The 16,305-nt window shown below is 43.7% G+C and overlaps 1 protein-coding gene across 1 annotated transcript; it reads right to left on the bottom strand.

Moving 5' to 3' along the window:
- Positions 1-3,691: 3,691 nt before the first annotated feature.
- Positions 3,692-15,720, bottom strand: CTH (cystathionine gamma-lyase; the record flags this gene model as incomplete). Its single annotated transcript, XM_010152329.1, has 10 exons — positions 3,692-3,851; positions 5,055-5,107; positions 6,868-6,989; positions 7,196-7,348; positions 8,234-8,311; positions 9,077-9,134; positions 11,210-11,341; positions 11,992-12,101; positions 15,021-15,116; positions 15,639-15,720. Coding segments are annotated over 10 exons (1,044 nt in total), but the record flags the coding sequence as incomplete, so codon positions are not given.
- Positions 15,721-16,305: the final 585 nt, after the last annotated feature.

Raw genomic sequence — 16,305 nt, 5'->3', positions numbered from 1 at the left:
TTCTTTATCCACGGAGCGGTCCATCCGTCCAATCCATGTCTCTCCAGTTTAGAGACAAGGATGTCATACGGGACAGTGTCAAACACTTTGCACAGCTCCAGGTAGATGACAACAGTCAAATTAGAATTTGTATCTTTTTTTCTTGATAAAAAGATCGATGACATAATTTTCTTACAGGAAAATTTAAACGAATCCACAGTTACTTTATCACCTGATTTTGAATGCAAGTAGCAAAAACAAGTGTCAAAACAAGTAATACATCAGGGAAATTCAAAGCATATTTTAATTAAAATGATTCCCATTCCAAATATAAACTAAATCATTACCACAATTAACATCACATGATTTTTTTTTAAAAGGAAAGAATCCTCTTTAGGAAGTTCCTGTTGTTTACGGGGTATTGGATTCAGCTTCATTTTCAATAGTCCATGAAATATCAAGAGATGAAGAAGCATTTAACTGTACCTCCAAACTAATTAAAAAAAAAAAATCTAAGTTAAATCAACAGTTTTGGAAGAACACGGACTGTTGGATTAGAAGAGATGAGAAAAAGGAACTGTGCATCCTGAGGAGCAGTAACAGAAACCAGCCCTTTCAACCTAACACCCTTGCAGCACTAGCACGACAAGTGACAAACACTCATCTCCACTGAGAGAACCGGGATGATATTCCTGAGTGTGCACCATGGCTGCTCCCAAACACAGCTCATTGACTCCACAAATTCCAAGCTAAAGGTCAACAATATGACAGAAATGGACCCACAGGAGAGCACAGGCCACGTGTCACAGTGCACGGTCCACGCACAGCCAGGCGTCAGCAGAACAAATGTAACGGCGCAAAGTCAGATCTCCCTGGGAATCCAGCGTTGGATTGAACAGATTTCAATTGTCAAAGGCAAATCGAAGGAAAATCATCAGCAATTTGGCTTTCTTCAGGCATTTCAGCATTCAATTCCACGTTCTGGTTTTAAATGTCAAGCCTTAGGGTCTGCAAACTGCAATGAGAAGGAAAAGGAGGGATAATTACGCTGCGCACCTCTACCAACCGCTCACCTCGTTTTCATAATTAAGATACATTTCAGCACTAGGTTATCTCCATGCACATAGAAATACACGCAGTTACTGATGCTTATTTGCTTATTTTTCCGATCACGAAACAAAAGAAGGACAACAAATTTCCTGCCTGTATGGTACATCAAAGTGGGAGCTACAGGACTCAAATTCATACTTTTCCCACCAATACACCATGTTCTCTCGCACAGACAAAACCATTTTGAACACCTTCATGTTTTTAATTCTTTGTCGCCATGCAGGTGCCCGCAGGGATGCAGGGGTGGCAGACGAGAACGAGGTAGTGCTGAAACAAGTTCTGCCTCAGCCACTGGCTTGGAGCTGACTCAAGGTCCACCAAAGACTCTGAACTCTGCCCTTGGCATTGCCGGGACTACTCCGGAGTCACCAGACCTGCAGGATTCCCGCTCAAAGAAACCAGACAAACCAACAGGAGTTAGGGTGCTCCTGCAGGACAACGGTCCGAGTCAGGAGAAGGGTGGGAGGAAACTCGTGCTTTTTTAGTGTGGTTATTTACTAAGCTTTATTCCAGTGCTTGCTGAAGACCCTCTTGAGCGTGTGCTTTGCTGCAGCCCATGGTTCGTCTCCTCTCTGACCCCCTTGCTCACCCCATGGCATGGCAGAGAGCGCGCTGCCCCAGTGAAATGTTTTCACTGCCTGGTAGACCTTATTGCAGCCTTCCAGTGCCTGAAGGGGCTACAAGGAAGCTGGGGGGGACTTTTTACAAGGGCCTGTAGTGACAGGACAAGGGGTAACGGGTTTAAATTGAAAGTGGGGAGGTTTAGATTAGATATCAGGAAGAAATTCTTCCCGGAGAGGGTGGGGAGCACTGGGACAGGTTGCCCAGAGAAGCTGTGGATGCCCCATCCCTGGGAGTGTCCAAGGCCAGGCTGGATGAGGCTTGGAGCAACCTGGTCTGGTGGAAGGTGTCCCTGCCCATGGCAGGGGGGTTGGAGTGAGATGATCTTTTAAGGTCCCTTCCAACCCAAACCATTCTGTGATTCTATGGTAGCAACATGCCTTACGCCTACATTTGCCTGTGTGGGAGCAATGTGTAATCGCGTGGATACAACCACTATTCAGGGTTTTTTAAGTGAAAGTTTCTACTTTCCAGGGGTGAAGTTCTACATCAGGCAAACAGGGTACTTGGGAATGGAACCTGAAGTCGTAAAAACAGAATGACAAATGTTATGGGTGGGATTGTGTGACAGTAGCTGGCAGTCTGCGAGCACAAAAACTAAGCTTGCAACAAGAACCAAAGACTCAGTGTGCATCCTTGAGCGACAGATACCCTGAGATGTCCAACAGCACTTGAAAGGACTGGCAGGCCCGTTGCTTGCAGCTATCCCACACCTCTGGGCTGTGTCTGGTGCCTGCCAGGATCAGGAGGAGATTCTTCTTCCTCTCCCCAACACATAAATATGCTTATGAAGGTTGGAAGCATTTTAGTCTTGCACTGAAGCTCTGGAGAACAGACAAATCAGAGGTGGAGGCAGAGTGCCTGCGTAGGCTTAAGGCATCTGGTTCACATGCCTTGCTCACACACTTAGATCTAAAGCTGCCAGGAGACTTCACATCAAGAGGAATTCTCCTGCATACCAAAAAGTCAGGGACCTCCTCCGAGAAAAAGAAAGGACCTTTCACATGACGTGATCTGCTTCCTAGGATCGCCTGGGAAACCCACCTAACAAGTTATCCACAGCTGCAGAAACCAAAGGCATGGGCAATGCCTTTGATAAGTCATGGGCAATGCCTTTGATAAGTCACAGCGTGATAAATACCAAGTACAGTAGGATACAGCATATCCTGCAATGAGATACTGGTACATCAAACTGCAAGTCTGCGGCTTCCGAAGGGGATCTAGCAGACTGACGTACTCGTTCAAAGTCAAGTGCACATACTTTGTATTTTTCAGCTATGACTAATTCTTTCCAGTTAAAAAAACCCAAGAAGTGATGGAAAAAAAAAGCTTGCAAACCCCATTACGCCCTCAGCCACAGGATTAGCCGATGCAAAGCGCAGCACAAAGCTGCATAGGACCGAAAGACAGCCAGCCCCTCCCCTGCACAAATGCACGTTGTGCACACTCGTACGCAAACACATCCACCTCGTGTATTTTAGCACAACCGCTTTGAGGAGAAAAGGCACGATATGGCACCGCATTAATTAGCACCTGTAAAGAACAATTTTAATCTATTGTCTGAAGTACAGAACTTTGGGTTGAGGAGTACAGGAAATGATGTTACTCAAATATTAGACTTACTGTCTGGTAGCTCTTTTCTTAAAGCTCTTTAATGTATTTCAACCCCCCCAAAAACTATGACGTGAAAAATCTGAAGCACACACTAAGGACTTTGATGCTGGTATCTTCCCTCAGCCCGACTGTAGCTACTATGCCCATCACTCGGCTGCCAGGGACATCCCCTCTCCTGTATCTGAACTCGTGTCGCCTCACGTCGTGACTTGCTGCAAAGAGAAACCTAACGACGACAGCTTAAAAACACACTCTGCCAGGTACGCTTATGAGTGGTTAAAAAATGAAGTGAGGGAGGATTTACCAGCAGACAGCTTAGTGAGAAAGGCAGAGGACTAGAGGGGAAATTATTTTTAGAGCGACGGCACTAAGGTAACAACCCACTTACCGCAGCTTTCAGAGCTTGGTCTAAGTCTTCCAGTAAATCTTCTTCATCTTCCAAACCAACTGACAGGCGAACTAATGTATCACTGATTCCAAGAGCTTCTCTATCTTCTTTAGGCACCGAAGAGTGAGTCATGATGGCCCTGGAGGGGAAAAAATGGCCTTTTTTCTAAGAAGTGTTTACTTCTATCGGTAAAGACTGAACAAATTGCTTTCCTGCCAGCATCCCTGAAATTCCACAAAGACTTTACACCTTTTGTGTACCACCTGCTGGTTAACCCCCAGATGGAAAGAGATCCCATCATCAGTTACTGTAAATTATGTGAACCGCAGAGAAGTCAGTCACTGCTGTCTCCCAGTGTTTCAGCACAGTATTTCCAAGCTACAAGCGATGCATAACAAGTGGACACAATCTGGAAATGCAGAAGAAGGGAAAAAAGCCTATTCCTCTTCCTTTATTTTATATTATTCCAGATATTTTTTAGGGTTTTTTTTCTTACCTGAAAAATAATATCTAAAAGCTCTACTTTAGCATGTGGAGAAAAAACTATAGCATACAATCTCCTGTATGAAATCTCCAGACTGGTTTTTTTTTTACCTTCTGCTTTCTCAGATCACCTGTCAAACTGCACCACTTACACTCAAGCGTTTATTCTCTCCAGCTACAGGGGATATAGGCAAGAAGCTATTTCCCCATATGCTCAGTCACTGACATCCACCTGTTAGAAATTACCTTTCAACTGCTCGAGTGTTTTAAGATCTGCTGTTACGGGAAAATGAGCAACTGAAATGATTTAGCATGTACATTCTGTCATAACTTTCCGTGTATCTCTTTAAAAGCTAATTGGAGTTCAGTAAAATAACCTAATTTCATAAAAAATCCTATTTTTAACCTTTTAACCTAGACAGGAGCAACTATGACTAAAATCCCCACAGACTTAAGGGCGATGGAGACTGATGTGGCTCTGTGTACGTACTGAACGCGCCCTCTTGTGTAAGCAGCCGGAACGGCAGAGCTTTCCTCAACACTGACCAAAGCTGCTCAACGCTACTTATTTTAAATACACGCTGACTTCTTGGATTTGTTATCACAGCAACAAACTGCGGCTCAGTCTCCCAATTAAAACAAGGAAGCGTGGAAATCCTTTCATCGCTGCATTCTTATATTCACAAACTCACACTCAGTTCTGGAGTAGCCACGGGGTTTTGTGCTATACAACACAAATTACATGCAAAGTATCTTAGCTTCGTGTACTAGAAAGTTTTAGAACTCCCACCAAAATAGAGCAGAATTTTTTTCGTTACTCTGCGGCTTTTTTAGACTTTTAAGACACAGAAAGGCTTACGGGTGCTCGGCCAGGCTTTCGTATCCTCCCAGACTCTCAGCCAGTGCAAAAACCTATGGGAAAAGTTAAACAGAAGTTAACATAAAAAGTGTAAGTTTACGAACCAGGAGTCAGTTAATGAAAAAGGAACATTTAGTGGTTGGTTGGTTTGTTTTTCAAGTTTTTCTATAACAACTTTTATATTACAAAAGGTATTATCTGTAATTAGGGGGAAAAACTGTACATTTAGCAGGTAAGAGCTATTAAGATTTAGAATAGGCTTGTCCTAAGAAGGCTCTGAAGAGCGGCTGATGCAAACCTGAAACAACTCAGCAGTTCCTCCAATGCAACGCACGGGCAGCAAGGGAGGAGGAGCAGAAGAGAAAACGCACAATGGGAGGAGGCAGGTTCTCCCTGGGCACCACCAGTGCTTTCACTCTGTTCAAAGGGTAGAGCAGGCTGCCTGGGCAAAGTAGGAGTCAGACCTCAAATGTCTGTTAAGGTTGAAGTGATTATACCCTACCCTTATATACTCTTTTTTCAGCATCACCCATCAGGTTGAACAGGGATGCTTTTCAGGCTGGCAAGTAGCAGACTGGACGGGAAAAAAAACCAAACATTTAAGATTCCTCCCATAAGGTTGAACAGATTTTTGCACTCGTTGCTCAGGTCTGATGGTTAGTTTAATATTTTGAAAGCCAGCCTAAACTTCTCAGTGCCTAGCAGGACCAGTGTTTGTGACATGCTTACTCTCAGCTAAGAGGATTCTGATCACCCATCTTTGAATTACAGACACATATATTCCTGGATGACAAAAAGGGTCTCTAGAGAGCCAGCTGCACTCAACACAGATCCACAGTTTGTCTGCTGAGAATGCATTTACCACCCTCAACATTTCTCTGCAGCCCTGGTTGCTCATATTTACCTTTTTTTCCTTTAAAAACAAAACAACCACCAGAGAATCCTCTTCTCAGCCTGATTCAAGGAAATGGCTTTACTTTTGTACCAACTTAGTGACCAACTGATGGTTATCCAAGTCAAAGGCCTGAAGTCAATAAGGGGCTACTCCCTGATGCTTTTTGTCAAAGCTGGTACATCTCCTGTGCCAGGATTAAATGCTCTCTCATGTAAAAGGATATTTTGTGGGAAAATCGTATTTTGAGTAAATTAATTTTCAGTTGATGACATTAGCTGGCAAGTAAGACACGGAGGAAAAGGAAGTTCTAATTTACCTTTGTCAATTATTACTAATTCGTTTTTCCAGGAACAAAACAGCAAAAAACACAAGAACAGGATGCAGATTAACCAGAGATCAAGAGTAGCAAGCACATTAAGGAGCACAGGCAGAATTAATACACTGCAAAGACAAAAGCAAAAGCCTATGCTTTAGGTAAAATAAACAAGTATTCTCCACAGCGAGGGACTCCCTCTTTGCTTCGTGATTCATGTCATTTCTCAATGGGTTTTCCTCCTGACCAGTACTTTGAAATACTACAACAGTATTACACCAGCCACAGCTTCTCTGCTTTCAAATACTACAGGTATTTTTACAAAAGGCTGGAAAACAGGCCCTCTATTAGGAGCAATGCCTGGATATACCTCACCCTACTGAGCAAACAAACACTTCAAATGAGCTGAGGCATCCTTTTCTTCCCTCTCATTATCTTCCATTTACAAATCATCTATTATTTAGAGATGGTTACACCCAAAAGACTTCAGGAGCTTTGCAAGTAGGCTGGGAAGACTCTCCCCACCCCAAGAAAAACCACTTCCTTCCATTATGACCAGCAGAAGGACAGGCTCAAGCCCCTCTAAGGTATTTAGCTTCATTTACCTTTAAATTCTTGAGAAAGGTAGCAGCATGTTGGAGACTTCCTTTAATGTAAAAGGTTACCATCCCAGGACAGCCAGTGCACTGCCGCTTGATCAGCTCATGCTGAGGGTGTGAAGGCAAGCCTGGAATTGGTAGAAGTTGCCTTAGGTTAATTACCATCACTTCAAAGGGTGAAGCAGCTCACCCTCAACCAGGGAGAAACGGCCCAGGTGGACACCTCAGCCAGCGTCACCAGACGTGAAGGGTGCACAAGCCGCACGTAGCGTTACAGTCCCCGCATGCAGTCTCACTCCACGACGTCACCCGATCTGAAGTTTTGCCAACCTACCTGGGAAAATTACTTTCTCCACCCGGGAATCTGACTCAAGAAATCGGGCAACAGCTAATGCATTGCGGAAGTGTTGTTTCATCCGGATCTCCAGTGTCTTCAAACCACGGTTGCACAGGTAACAGTCAAAGGGAGATGGAACAGCTCCAAGAGCTACAGAAAATGAAACAAAAGTCCACATAAAACAAAGGCGTGGGTTTGTTTTTTTTTTTTAGTAAAACTAAATACAGTCCTAATTTCCAAAGTTTCTAAAGTTAGAACAAGACAAGCGGAAAGACGACTGATGCAATCTGTCTTCCTCGTCACACACACAGGAAGCCAATTAATGAGCTCAATTAACAAGCTGAAGACTCAAGGTTTAAATTTGCTAGACATAATATACCTTCACTCTTTCTGTTGTAGACAGAGGGCAGAGAGAACGCCGTACAGAAACTTATTCATTACAATTAAGAGGCAGTAAAATTGTTAAAAAATCAACCTATATAAGAAAACTCTTCATTAAGCATATCCTCTGCTGTGTGAATGAGTTTAAAAAACCTCAGATGTACTCGACACGAGTTAGATGAAATTAAACAAAGTCATAATTGAAATGGTTGTGTGCTTCTTCATATATAACATCAAGTGACTATAGGAAATGCTGGTGCTCTTTCCGCCATGGTCTGAACTATAACGTAAAAGCAGGGAGATTCAGATTAGGTATCAGGAAAAAATTCCTCACAGAGAGTGTGGGGAGGCACTGGGACAGGTTGCCCAGAGAAGCTGTGGATGCCCCATCCCTGGAAGTGTCCAAGGCCAGGCTGGATGAGGCTTGGAGCAACCTGGTCTAGTGGAATGTGTCCCTGCCTGTGGCAGGGGGTGGGGCTGGGTGGGCTTTAAGGTCCCTTCCCACCCAAACCACTCTGATTCTCTAATTCTAAAGATGGACTTTGTAAGTCCAGCTGGATTTCATCCTTGCGTGTGTGCAACATGCTTCCCACTGCGAGCTGTTTGTGTATGAATATGATTCATTTCAAGGTATTTCCTCTACTGACTACTTACAGTTTTGTAAGAATTTGAGCCTTTCGTAGAGATCATCACAGTTTACTGAAACAAGTCCCATTACAACATCACTATGCCCTAAAAATGGAAGAACAAGAACAGAGTTAGCCACTCCATCTGCTCCAGGGCTCTGCCACAAACCCCTGTTTTCTCAGACGTGATGCTAACGCAGACACATTTTTGCAAAACACTGGGCTCCTTCTCATTGACTTAGCCGTCCTTCCTGTGCAGCGCATGAATCACACAGCGGATTTCAGCTTTTCCTAAAGTCCCGGTCAGGGTGTGCTGTGCCGTGTGCCACGCACATGCCCCCCGATGCCTCCCAAGCCCTAGGAAGCAGGACAGTGCATGGGAACGAGGTGAGCCCTGCAGAGCAGCACCAGGCTGCTGTCGCAGCGAGCGCACCCAGCCAGAAAACCTCCCCTTGCATCCACACCACTGGGGCCATGTGGTTACGGCACGGCGACGGTAGCTCCACGTCCGAGCTGTTGGGAAACAGCACCGTGAACGTGCTTGTGGACAGGCTCCAGCACAGCCGTACGAAACCTCCTTTGAACCTTAATATAATTTCTGGCAGCTACCTCCTACTGAAGCCACTTGCTTAGTCAAATTAAAGCCAACATGGCTATAAACACCTCCAGGTCTATTACCTGAAGTCAGGTCAATATTCCTTCTCCCAGGGATAGTTTAGGAGCTAGGAAGACTAATGGTCTATTCAATGGCCCAGATCCTGTAATGGTTCATCTAGGAATTACCGGCAGGCACGTTGGCTTCTGTGAACTGCCTGCAGCCAGAATGCCTTTTAAACAGCCAGCCTGAGCCGTGCTGAACTCCCATACTCACCGTTCATGTATTTGGTCGCAGAATACATACATATATCAGCCCCCAGAGACAAAGGACGCTGAAATGAAATGATAATAATAGGCCCAATTAAAGCTTGTGTGCACAGCGGTTCATTTCAAGCTATCCAGAAAGGCTGTGATCCAGCCAGGAAAATAACAATGGGTGGAGAAATTGGAAAAAACAAAAAACCACAAAAACTTAACACCTTAAACATAAAAGCCTGACAATGAAGATAGATAGAACATGTGACAACAACAATAGTAGAGGAAAGCACTCCGAATTCAAGATAAGCACAATAAAAGAACCCACAATAAAACGTGATTTAAAAGCACTGATCTAATTCCCACCGGCTTCAGGGAGAGGAGTGATTGAACACATCCAACGTTCATATCTGTGAACAAAATAGCCATATTGCTTAGCTGAGGCAGGGATAAGTAATGGTATTTACTCTGTACTTCCTTAGAAAATGAAGACTTCAACACAGTCTGCAAAGCAAAAAATTGCAGCGTTTGCCATTGCATGTATCAGTATCGGTGATCCTGCACTGAAAGAACAATTGAAAACCTGAAGAAAGCACGAAGGGGTTTGCTTGCCAGGCCTCTCTTCCCCAATCTCCGGGCTTTCCTCCCAGAAGCCTTTTCAAGGGGGGTGCAAACTGAGATGTTGATGGGCAAGAAGTAATGAACAACACTGATTTTTTTAACCAGTCACTAAGAAAAGGACTTTGCACGTGATATAAACATATTATAAAGACTGAAGAGTCTCAATATGTTAAAAGGTAACAAAGCAAGCAGAATTAAAGACTGCTGCTGTCAGATTAAACGCAGACACCTATTCCAGGAAGGCGAATCATGTGCATTCCGGGTGTGCAGCCAGCAGAACAGCAGCAGAACCACCGGTGCCTTTTACCTTCCACACTGCTATATAAATCACTCCAAAATCATGATCTGCTGAGCACAGCGTATCAGCAGCAGGCTGGAGGCATTTAAAGACATTACCTATTATGCCTACTAGAATGAATCATTACAACTGACTTTCTCTTAGCACCAGGCCAATAAAAGGTACATTAACCAGCTCATATAGACAGATGCTCACGTCTTCTTTCACACATATCTAGTAATGTAGTATCTTACTTTGTAATATATAGTAATATATATATTTGTAATATAACAATATTATAGATATTTGTAATATATATTTATAATATAATAAAATAATATAATGTAATAATACAATAGACAGACAATATTTGTGTTATATATACAAACTAATATACATTGTGTGGGGGAAATCCTTAAGCCTTTGGTATAGAATCATAGAATCACTGGGTTGGAAAAGATCTTAGAGATCATCCAGTCCAACCGTATCTGTCCACCACTAAACGTACAAGACAAACTCAAGTGCTGCTTTAGCTAAGCATTAACAGTTTCTGTAAAGCTCTCTTAATTTATAAAGAGCTCATTAACCAAAACAAGGACACCTTGACTTCTGTCCACATATAAGAGTTTTACTTTAGATCTAAAACACAAGGGATTAGCTTGGTCTCCTGGGAAACGTACGTATTTCTAGCCCATGTTAAAATGACCAAGACTTGGAAGTTTATTGTCCCAAAGCATTTTTAGAACTCAAGAAATTGCCTTCACTTCATGTATTCTAGTTATAAAAGCAGAGAAGTTACGCCAGTTGTTTGAGATCAAAATTACAAACTTCTAAGCCACCCATTCACCAACAAATTTAAGAAAAAGGTGACTTGAGTGTCTCAAAAAGATTTGTTTGCTTGTTTTAACTTTTAGAATATCAAGTGGTTCAGAACAGACCACAAACGGTATATACAAAAGAATCAGTATAAAATGGCCAAAGTTAGAAAACAGATGACTTTGTAACAAGCTTGTTATGATTTCCACTAGTGACAACTGAAAACTATAGTTTTTGAATGGCTAGCTATAAAATACTTTGCATACCATCCTTACCAACGTAAAGAGCAGCAGTGCATGGGTTATATTTAGAAACAGAGCAGGTAATTTTGAAACACACAGAGCAAAACTGCAGTTCCCTCCTGGTGCTTCCGTTTTAAAAATATATCTTTGAATACACTGAAATAATGGGGTGGTTGTAAACAAACCAAGTGCTTACCTGGAAGTATGCAGACATGAAAGTGTTGTCTACCACCAGAAGAACACCTTTATGCTTATGTACTACCTCTGCACAGGCCTGAATGTCAATGACCTTCAGTGTGGGGTTTGTGGGCGTTTCAATCCAAACGAGCTGCAGTCATTCAACAACACAAAACATCAGTTTGGAGACTTTACAATGCTGGTGATGATACATGTGTAAGTCATGAGCATTTTTAAACGTTAACTTGCTGAGCATCAGCTTCCCGTGCAGGTTTGCACAGAGGCAGTAAGAAAGCATCCCTACTGAAGGAAGGAAAGGCATCTTGGGAGAGCTAATATTCCCCACAAAAGCAACTGATACAGGGGGAGATCATCAAAGCTTCTGAAAGCCTAAGTGGATCACATCTGAAGGCCTGACATAGCCAGAAGAAAGTGTTTACACCGCAAAGTTTGTAAGCCTTTTCCAGCTGAATTACCCTCCACTAGTGGAGGGAATTTTCTACTCCAGTGCCACGCAGCACCTCCTCCTCCTCCAACCTTGCCATCCCTCCGAGTTTCTTACCTCTTCCCTGATCCTCTCTCTCTCTCTGGTGTTTTTTGCCGTTTTTAAAGTATTTTCAACGAAGCACCCCAAACGTCACCAAGCGGTGGGCAGCCGGGGTGTGCTGGAGCCAGCTGTGCCCCCACCTCTCCGCGCAGAGGCCACCTCTGCTTGACACAAACCCCCAGTGCAACAAGAGCAAGAATAAAATTATTTAACGACATTAAGCAAGTACGTTCAGCAATTTCCCTCTCCCCTACCTTGGTCTCTGGTGTAATTGCAGCTTCCAGGCATTCCATTTTTGTGCAGTCAATAAAAACTACATTCAAACCCATTTTCATGGCTATTTTCCTGAAGTATCTGTTTGTGCCTAAAAAAAACCCACCAAACAAACCAAAAAATCAGAGAGATAAAATGAAACAACTTCCCTAACTTTCCTTCACTGATCTCCAGTCCCTTGTACACCGTCACAGAAAGTCGGGGGTTAGAGTTTTATGCTGTACACCATAAACGGCACATTAGTATTTTTTAATTTCTGAAAAGTTTAAACACTGCTGTGGTTTTAAACATCACGGAAAAGTAATAATGGGAATATGGAATCAGAGTGATTTATGAAGTACTTTCAACTAATAGCTGTTTGGGGTTGTTTTAATCAGAAAATTAAATAGAACCCTTTTAGCTTGCCTGCTTCTAACTGTGCCCTTTGCCATGCACAAGCTGGCGGTTCCAGCTTTTCTATCCACCACATACTTTCAAACTCTTTTTTTTTCTATTGAAAAAGCTTAACTGAGAATCTGGAAGAAGAAGAATCAAGGGAAAGGCTCCAGCTACTGTGTTTCTTATCATTCCACTAAATAAATATACAGCAAGGGACATTAAAAAGTGATTCTTCCCTTCCTTTCTGTCTTTGAAACATTTCATTGGAAAGATTAAAAGAATGAACCAGAAACAACCAGCTGATCGCCTGATGTGCAATACACTGACTAGCTGGCACCGCTGTCTGGATTAAAAATTAATTAATTAGGTCTTTCTGCCAAGGTTATTCAACATTTACTGACTTACGCAGAACAGCGGTTTGCCATCTAGCCGTAAAGCAAGTGCAGGGTATGATTCTGGGTGCTGAATGCTATGATTACTTTTATGAAATGATTATTTTTAAGAAAACACTTATTTCTACAATAAGCTATGTATTATATTATCTCTTGTGCTCTAAGAAGTTTATGCAAGCATGGGAAATTTTCACATACGCTGTCAACTCTACGAACACAAGCCACAGAAAAGTTGCTTTATAGTAGTCTTACACGCTTTTAATAATAGCAAAACTACAAAAAACCTTAGATGGAAATTAAAGGTTACACCGAAAGTAGCCCTTTGAAAAAAACACAGCAATGGCTCAGAATTCAGAGGTGTCGACTACGCACAGCTCCTCCTCACGCCTTTCTTAAACACAGCCCAGGTAATCTGCTGTCCTCCACTGCCCAAGAGCTTTTCGTTTCCTTTTGCTGTTTTTCCTGACAACCTTGAATTCTGCAGGCTAGCTGGAGTGAGCAAGCACAGTAAGGGCTCTCCTGTCCCACCAGGCTTTTCACAAAACCCGCATTGAAAGCTTTCCCAGGCCAGTGTACCCTCGAGCGAGGGGGGACACGTGCCAGTGCTCAGCACCCAGTGACTCAAAGGTTGCTCTTACGGGGCTGAAGTATGAGAGGCCGCACAGGGCCAGCGTGGTGGAGGATTAAACCCTGCACTGCAAAAAGGAGTCAGGGCAGGGAACAGCGAGGAAGCAGCTGACAAAGGACCAGGCTGCAGCATGCACGAACGCAAGCAGGAAAGACAAGCAGGACCAGGCAGAAGAGCACAGCCTAGGAGAAATGCGGGCAGGGGCGTAGGGGACACAGAGCTCCTAATATCCAAGGGAAGAATGAAGGGGCTGGCCAGGCAGCCAGTGGAAGATGTGCAGATGTACCATCTCACGGGGTGTGAACTTGACTGCGTAAGGCCGTCTGTGGGGAACTGGCCTCTTGACAGCAAAAGTATGACAAAAACTCTGGGAAGAAACAATAAAATCCCCCTTTGCGGAAACCACCACAGGCTGAGGCTTTAATGAGCAGGTCAACTGGTTTTGCTTGAAAACTACGCCTTTCTGAAGTGAGGAACTGATAACGTGCTTTGGCCAAATGACTTTGATTTATGAGTTCTGTGGTGGGAGGGCTATGAATGAAAGGAGCAGATTGTCAGTAGGGATTCCTGCCGTCTTCAGGCAGTTTGGCTCCGGATGTACTTTGGAGAAGAATTATCTGGCATGACAGGGCCAGGACATTAAAAGGAAATGTCTGTACTTATGTATGTGCAAGCGTAGAGAACTGACTGGCAAACAGCAATCGCTCTTAGCAATGGGAAAGGTGATTACTCTTGCTAAAAGGCTTCCAGCTATTCCTTGGGAAAACGCTACCTGCTCCTGAGCTCCCTAGCCTTCCTTTGAAAACAAAGCAGATTTGATCTCTTTGTGCCAAGGCCTTGGAGCAGATGGAGGGAGACAAGTTTCGCTCTTTGTGCCAAGGCCTTGGAGCAGACGGAGGGAGACAAGTTTCGTCGGTCAGCGAAACACACGAGTTGGGCACTAAGGACACCAACTGTCTCAGCTTATCCCAGCAGATTTCCCTACTACAGACTTCTGGATGGCATCAACCTTTTGAGGACTTCAGCAAAGGTGGATGAACTCTGTTTATTCCTAGGGAGCTTCTTGGAAGAATGGAATCAAAAAAGCTGTGCACGATCAAAGCCTAACAGTGGGCTGCAGCATCACTGAAGCATTCAGAAGACATGGGCATAACAGATGCAGGTTGTGCTTTCAGGGAAAGATGACAGAATAGTTGTCTGAAACAGTCCACACAAAATGCTGGTTGGTAAAGGATCAAACCTAGGAAAGGAATAGCAGAAATACCAGAAGCTGGAAAGCTGTGTGACACTGGACTGCAGGGGGTCCTGCTCTGCAAACAAATCTGTGCAAGCTGGGATGTCACTCTTTTCCCCTCATTCAGCATATATTACTAGTTAGCTGCATTTTTAGACCTCCCCGTTGTGCCACAGAATCTTTCAGTGTTTAAGTTTCTAACATCAAAATCAGACAGGAGTCTTCTGTGTTCTCATGAAGTGAAAAGGCTTTCAAGAAAGGTAGGAAATTCAGAACGAAATTGAGAACATTCATGAGAATCATAAATAGGTACATTTAATCAAGGTATATTTAATCACTTGCACAATGAAGATCAAACCACACTTGTGCTTTACATACCTCCATAGACATCATCCATGCAGATAATCGTATCCCCTGCCTTTAACAGGTGAGTAATATTCAAAGTAGCAGCTAAGCCAGAAGCATAAGCTAAACCTAAAACAGAAAAGAGTAAGTGGCAGACAGACTGTACTTTAATGTGATACAACCCTGCCAAACTTGCCTTTGCTTTCCTCACTTTGCTTTTACAAGGAACCTGTTCTGGCTGTCTTCCTTACGCTATCTCACTCGTTAGGTGGATTCAGTAAAAGCAGCAGCCGGATTTTGCATAGGGTGGAGCCCAGGATGAACGCTGGTAACACAGTTTGGTACCAGCTGCTGTGGGGCTCCGCTCCCCACTGCATTCAGTGCTGCCGCACAAGGACAGCTTCATCAGTGCACCAAATGCAGCGAGAGGAAGTAAGGTTAACACAGAAAGCCTCATGACTGAGCTGGACTTTCCCAAACGATAAGCACTGGACTCTTTTCACACCATGAAGCAGCTCTTGCCCATAACCAGTAGGCAGTGGCTGTGATACAACCGCTGCTGACATTTGGCGCCCTCACTTCCCACGTTATGCCTGCTGTCAGGAGGCACACATGCTGACAGCTTGCTTGAGGAACCTATTAATTGCTTACAGTATTTAGCTCCATCTAGCGCTGCCACAGCCTTCTCCAGGCAATTCCGGGTAGGGTTTCCACTCCGGCTGTATTCAAAACCCTAAACCAAAAGCAAAACAAAAATATTACTTGACAGAGCACTGAGAAGTATTGTACTGTAATAGTCCTAGGTTCCTCGGAACTTTTCTCACTCCCAACACTGAGATTATACATCCATCTCCTCCAAGAACAGCTGGCTGGGTTTCTGGCTATGCTGGGCTGCTGTACACGTCCGACTGGGCATCCTCAACCTGAAAGTGGTTCCTAGGGGTAGTACTGTACTGCTAGCCACGCTCTCCTACGTTTTCCTAAATACTCATCCCCGGTCACTGCTGGAGAAAAGGCCTCGGTCTGACACTGCTCATTCTTATGTTATCAGTAAGAATGTGTCCCATCTCCACGACACTCTGTTTGAAAGATGCTACAGGGCACTAGCCAGTGCCAACCTGTACCATCAGAAGTTCTTGCAAGCTCAAACATTTCCCTGGCATGCAATCAGGCCCAGTTCCACACTTCAGTGAAACAGCTTTTACGTGAACACTGAGAAAATTTAACAAGAAAACAAACACTCATGCATGCACGGATGAGCTTGTTACAGAGAGAACCTGGCTAAGCATCCTGGTATTTGCGTACTTCCAGGATTTCT

Source organism: Eurypyga helias, unplaced genomic scaffold, assembly GCF_000690775.1.
Source record: "Eurypyga helias isolate BGI_N326 unplaced genomic scaffold, ASM69077v1 scaffold10810, whole genome shotgun sequence".
NCBI classification, from domain to species: domain Eukaryota; kingdom Metazoa; phylum Chordata; class Aves; order Eurypygiformes; family Eurypygidae; genus Eurypyga; species Eurypyga helias.
The sequence above is the reverse complement of the archived record's forward strand: the minus strand, read 5'-3'. Positions and strand labels throughout refer to the sequence as shown.